This window comes from Zonotrichia leucophrys, chromosome 1, assembly GCF_028769735.1.
Source record: "Zonotrichia leucophrys gambelii isolate GWCS_2022_RI chromosome 1, RI_Zleu_2.0, whole genome shotgun sequence".
Classification (NCBI taxonomy): domain Eukaryota; kingdom Metazoa; phylum Chordata; class Aves; order Passeriformes; family Passerellidae; genus Zonotrichia; species Zonotrichia leucophrys.
Genome location: NC_088169.1, coordinates 82,550,618 through 82,556,617, shown reverse-complemented (window position 1 = coordinate 82,556,617; position 6,000 = coordinate 82,550,618). Strand labels below are relative to the sequence as shown.

At 53.2% G+C, this 6,000-nt stretch overlaps 1 protein-coding gene across 1 annotated transcript; it reads left to right on the top strand.

Moving 5' to 3' along the window:
- The first annotated feature begins 958 nt into the window (after positions 1-958).
- FAM181B (family with sequence similarity 181 member B) lies at positions 959-3,041 on the top strand. Its single transcript, XM_064719384.1, has one exon. It carries the CDS (start codon positions 1,260-1,262, stop codon positions 2,286-2,288), a length of 1,029 nt encoding a protein of 342 aa, XP_064575454.1. The 5' UTR covers positions 959-1,259; the 3' UTR covers positions 2,289-3,041.
- Positions 3,042-6,000: the final 2,959 nt, after the last annotated feature.

Here is a 6,000-nt window from a genome sequence, read left to right as displayed (position 1 = left end):
TTCTGTTTTTCCCTCCCAATATAAATCTTCTGCATTTCTAATGAACTGATGCAGACCATGAAAACTTTACTTAAATTCCAAATCGGATATGGATCTTCATTCAAATTTGGACATATAAATGCATTGAACATAAATCTGGAGCTGTGTCTGTTCTGCATCAATGTAAGAGTTTTCTGAAGGCAAATTGAAATACCTTTTCCCTATAAGAAAGACAAGATAGTTCCTTCAGGAGTTGTTAACAGTACTTTAAGTGGCCACTTCACTAACTTTTTTATCTTTTATATGGAAGATTTATACTGCTGCTTCACTAAGTCCATGCAACACCACAAGCAAAGTGGTCTAGTGGAAGGTGTCTGTGCTCACTGTAGGGAAGTTGAACTAGATGATCTTTAAAGCCCCTACCAGTCCAAACCATTACATAATTCTGTGACTTTAACTCCCCGCACCCCAGCCATTTGAAATCTCTACTGGATCACAGCTCTGAATTTTCTTAGGACTTGACTAGACAGAGAACACACCATGCAATGTGCATATCAATGAGCTTGGAAAGAAGCATCCTTTGCAAATCAATTTAAGTGTGTGTATCCTGGCGGCTGTCAGAGCGGGAGCACGTCCTGAGCCCTCGCACCCAGAGCCGTGCGAGCGCCGGGCCGGACCCCAGAGGGAGGAACACGATTTGTGCCAGCTGGGCAGCTGCAGGAGCGGAGACACGGCAGATGGGGACTGAAGGATGCTGCGCACCTGCTCTGGGGTGCCTGCGAGTGTCTGGCCAGGTGATGCCGTGCACCTGTCCCGGAGTGTGTGTGTGTGTGTGTGTGTGTGTGTGTGTGTGTGTGTATACACCTGTCCCGGGGTGTGCGTGTGTGTGGGTGGGTGGGTGTGGGTGTGTGTGGGTGTGTGTGTGTGTGTGTGTGTGGGTGTACACCTGTCCCGGAGTGTGTGTGTGTGTGTGTACACCTGTCCCGCGGGGCTATGTCCCTGTCCCAGGGCGGGCGTGTCCCAGTCCCGGGGCGATGCTCGTCCCGCCCCGCCGCTGCCGGTGTTCCCGCCCGGCTCGGTGGTTTAGTGGGTTGGTGGGTGCAGCCGGCCCGGCCCCCGGGCTCCCGGCGGGGAGGGCCGGGCCAACCCCGCTCTGATCCCTCCCCCTCCTCCTCCTCCTTCCCCGCCCGCCGCCTTTTCCCCGCTCCGCCGCCGCCGCCCGCCGGGCGCATCCCAGCGGACTCTGTCGGGACTCGGGGCGGCGGCGTTCGCCGCCGGCCATGGCCGTGCCCGCCGCGCTGCTCAGCCCGCACCACCTCCTCTCCTTCTGCTTCCCCGCCGCCGCCGGCGGGCTCCTGGGCTATGCCGACCTGGAGAAGGGCTACGAGGGCGGCGGCGGCGGCGACGCGGGGGACTTTAGAGAAGCCACCCGGGACCTGCTGAGCTTCATCGACTCGGCTTCCAGCAACATCAAGCTGGCGCTGGACCGGCCGGTGAAGTCCCGGCGGAAGGTGAACCACAGGAAGTACCTGCAGAAGCAGATCAAGCGCTGCACCGGCATCATCGCCGCCGCCGCCCCGCCGCCCGCCGCCTGCCCGCCCGCCGCCTGCCCCGCCCGGCCCGCGCCGCGCCGGGAGCCCGCTCCGGGCAGCAGCCTGCAGAGCAAGAGCCTGGCCGCCCTCTTCGGCTCCCTGCAGCGGGGCCGGGGCGCGGCGGGCGGCGCCGAGGCACGGGCGGGCGGCGCGGAGCGGGCGGCGGGCGGCCCGCGGAAGGTGCCGCTGCGGGACCGCAACCTGCCGCCCTCCTTCTTCACGGAGCCCGCGCTGCCCGGGCCCGCCGCCCGCGGGCCGCCCGCCAAGGAGCCGGAGAAGGGCGGCGGGGCCGGCGGCGCCGAGGCCACCGAGTTCCTGGAGCTGCTGTGCCCCGAGTACGGCGCGCTGCTGCCCGAGCACGCCGCCCCGAGCGACGCCTTCGGCGGCCGGCTGCCGGCCGAGCTGGGGCTGGAGCACGGGCTGTACGAGCTGCCGCTGCCCGCCGGGCCGCACCCGCTGCTGGGCGGGCTGCTGTACCCCGAGCCGCCCTGGAGCCCGGCCGCGCCCTGCAGCCCTCCCAGGAAGGCGCCGCCCGAGCCGCTGCGCTCCATCTACCCCGGCGGCGGCGGCGCCGAGCCCGTGCCCGGCAGCGAGGAGCCCGGGGGACACCTGCCCGCGGGGTTCGCCCCCTTCTTCCCCGAGTGCCCGCTGCCCCCGCCGCAGCCGCCCTACGACTACGGCGGCGGGTACCACCGCGGGGCCTACCCCGGCCTCTAGGGCCGCTGGGGCAGCGCGGGGATCCGCACACTGCGCTGCATGCGAGAGCCCCGCGGCCGAAACCGCGGCCACGGCCCCCGCAGGACTCACCCTTGTGCACTGCCAGTCTCCTCCTCCTGCGGTTTGGGCGACGCTGCAAATAAAATGTGAAACTTTGGGTTTCTTCAGGTCTTTTTGTAGCGGCCGGTGCCCCCCTTTCATCCTCCTTCCTTAGGGGCCGGGGCTTGGCTGGCTGTAGGCAGACGCGTTGCTGAACCTGTGGGCGACCTGGGGACAGGGGCTGCGCTCCTCAGAGGCCGCGGGGACCGCTCGTCGGTGATTTCAGTCTAATTCTAAAGCTCGTGTCAACAGTTGAGGTGCGTTTAACATTTTTCCCAGGCTCACGTTTGTCACAAGTGCTGGCAGGTGTTCAGCTGAGGACACAAAGGCAAGAAAGCGAAGCAAAATTAAAAATGCTGCTACCAAAACTCAGTGTCCTGAAATTTTAACAGCGTCTTGCAGAGTCTTGCAAAACGGCAATTTACAGCGATTCGTAAGTTAATTGATGGTGTAAGTTCGGGACAAAAATGTACTGTAGCCACTGCGGCCATGTGATTCCTACAGACTGTTGGATTTCTTCCAGGAATGTGTCAAAGCTCAGAAAGCGATGCGGCTCCGTCTCATTGTGTACAGGAGATTATTTGATAATCATTTAAGTTATGTAAAAGAGTCTATGATAGGTCCTATAAAAATAAAGCAACACAATAGATCCGAGATGTGTGGTTGTTGCTGCTGTTGGGACGCGGCGTTCAGGGGCTTTCCCCGTGCCTCCATCCTCTGTAATGGTTTTTTGGCAGGAGTTAAGACAGGCAGCGGGTTTTGTCTTTTCCAAATCTTTTGAAATGGTGTATTTTATCCACAGCGACCCGTGCTTGTTTGGCCTTCAAGGAGCGATAATATGCTACAAAGTCAAGGGATGAAAATTGTTACAGTTATGAAAACAGATCAAAATACTCGGGGGTTTCCTATTGAGATGCAAGTTTTCAAGGGCAATCCCGCGGTTGGCTCCCTGCCAGCCCCAAGGGGATTGTTTGTTTTTAAAACGGGATCCACATACGGATCAGCCTGGGGTTTTACCCTCAGCCTGGGGTTTTACCCTCGGTGGTGGTGACAAATCCTTGTGCCTTCTGTGTTTTAAAAGATAGTGTGGAAGGTAAAGCAATTTTTTTTCATTCTTCTACCCAGGTTTAACTTTTCAGAGATTTGGGATCAGCATGCTGGGAAGTGTGGAGAGGTGAAGCAAAATCTTTTGGAGATAAACTGAGATAATTGTTTTGGCAAATGTTTTAATTTTACTTTCATAAGCAAGAGCTGTAACTGCTGCCTCCTCTTTCCTCCCCACAAGCTGCCCAAGTGTCCACAAGCTGTATGGAAAGGAACCACTATGGATGAATATCCACAACACTCCAGCGTTTGATAGCTGGGTGCTGTTGAGGAAATGCACTTTTCAAGAACAATTTTGCAGCAGTTTATTTCACTCAGCTTCTTGAGAGCGTGTATGAGGATCAATGGGCAGCCTATCCAGCCAAGGTAGCTACAAATTAGGTTAATCCTGCCCTGCTGTTGGTTTGGATGATGGGACAGTGTTCTGCTCTGTGAGCTCTGTCCTGCCTTCCTCACTTTGGCAAACCTCCCAGCTTGCATTAGTGAGCTGCACACTGCCAGCTCCCAGCAGAGCTTGCACCCAACTGCGTCTGACACTACCTGGGCAAGACCAGCTGGGGGTTATTGCAGGTGGAGATGTGTTGGATTATTTTTTTGTTTGTTTAGCTTCTACTTCAAGCATGTGAATTTGCAGTGTGTCTTGATAGCTGCTCAGAATTATTTCAGCTTGATGATGCTGTGCTAATAATCTGAGTGCCCATTTTTCTCCCCTGAGCTGTGCACCTAAGATTTGCAAATGATGGGAGAGCTGATAATGCAGTGGTCCCAGGTAAGGAGCAAACCCACCTGTTTTAGGATTTATATAACTCATAAGCTCAGTAGACAAACGTGTATTAACTGGGCATCTAATCCTGAAGACTTTTTAGCCTATCCTGACAGCTGTCTCACAGGTGCCAGTGAGATTTGCTCAGAGGAAGTCAAAAAGAGGTTTTCAGGCGTTGGTTCTGGGATAGACATTGCAAACCTGAATAGTCTGATTGCTCACGGACCTCACCTTCTTATTCCAAGTAGCCCCAAAGGACACAAATCTGAGCAGCTGGTGGTTTTCGCTCATTTGGTGCTCTGCTGCCCTGTACCTGTGGTGCTCAGAAGCTGAGCATCAAACAGCCTTCTTGGGTTAGGCCTTGTCTAAAACCAGTGGGAGAATCAGCTCTGTGGGTGCCAGCAGAGCTGGGCTGATCCAAGGCTGGGCAGGCAGCTCATTCCCAGTGCTGCCAGCTTGGGAGGGTTCTTTGTGGGCTTGCAGGTACTTTGGGTCAGGCTCTGGGAATCAGGCTGACTGAGCAGCAGCTGCACAAGTCTCTTCAGCTTAGCCTCTAACCTGCTATAGTTCCTTAAGGGGGATGCTCAGATTATGGGAGCTTGCACTGAAAGAAAAAAAAGAAATCTAGAAATCAGTGTTTTTCTAAGTATGGCTACATTGCTGCCAGAGGATGTATTTGTATCTGAGGAGTACGTGGCATTGGTAGTCTGATAAGCCTGGAAAGGAGCTAACAACAGCTTTTCCCAACACAGACCAAACAAAAACTTCAGTGTAACTCCTGAGGAGCAATGGAGCCCCTCTCCATGCTGTGGAGGTGGTGAGGGCACCTGGACAGCCCAGGGGTTGCCATCTAGTGAGGCTGCATCTCTGATCTCCCTTGCGCATGTGTGGGCTCTTTTTGTTGGGTTGTTTCCCCCAGCTAGAACAGTACAGGCACTGAAAGCATCACCTGACAGTCTAGCTCAGAAACAACCTTGGGAAATTGTTTTCCCCTCTGAAACACTGAAGAGCATCATCTTAAGCATCTGCAAGAATAAAAACTTTTGTAAATGAACAAGATACTTTGTTTTTTTTTTTGATGCACTTTTATAAGGAGTCTTTTCCTAAGGACTAAAGCTGATTCTTTTAAGCTTTTCTGTCTTAAAAGAAGTGTCTCCCTTTGAAAGGAAATGGGTTCTGTTTGGTTGGATCGAGGTCAGACTACCAAACTATTTCATTTTACAAAGCCTGCACTGAGTTCCTCAGATACACTAAACTCAGTTTTACCATTTTATTACTGATGTATTTTACACATATTGCCTGATGTTACTGGAGATTTTGATGGGAAAGCATACGCGTGTTAATAATTTTTTATATATAGTCAAAGATGATAAAGGGGGATGACAAAAACCCTTGCTTCTCATTTTAAATGAGGGAGTCTTAACCTTTCCTTAATGGTGATTTACTGACAAGTAAGTAAGGGTTCACCATGAATAATTACTACTGTGTCTCAGTATTTTGTGACTTAAATAGTCTGGGTCTATTCCAAAGCCACTTTCAGAAAGCAGAAAGATTCCTTTTTTAAAAGTGTTTTGAAACAGGCTCATTAACTATTTCATGGCCTGAGCTTGGGAATGCTCTAGTACAGCCCAGCCATTGATGATGAGTTATTTTTGTTGAGCTTACATGCTTGATCAAAGTGTTAGTGAAAAAGATACAGAAGTTTATTCTAAACTCTTTGTTTTCTAACTTTCTAAACAAGCTGCT

Excerpts from the sequence above, each read along its gene's own strand:
- FAM181B (XM_064719384.1), top strand. The coding sequence starts at position 1,260 with ATGGCCGTGCCCGCCGCGCTGCTCAGCCCGCACCACCTCCTCTCCTTC.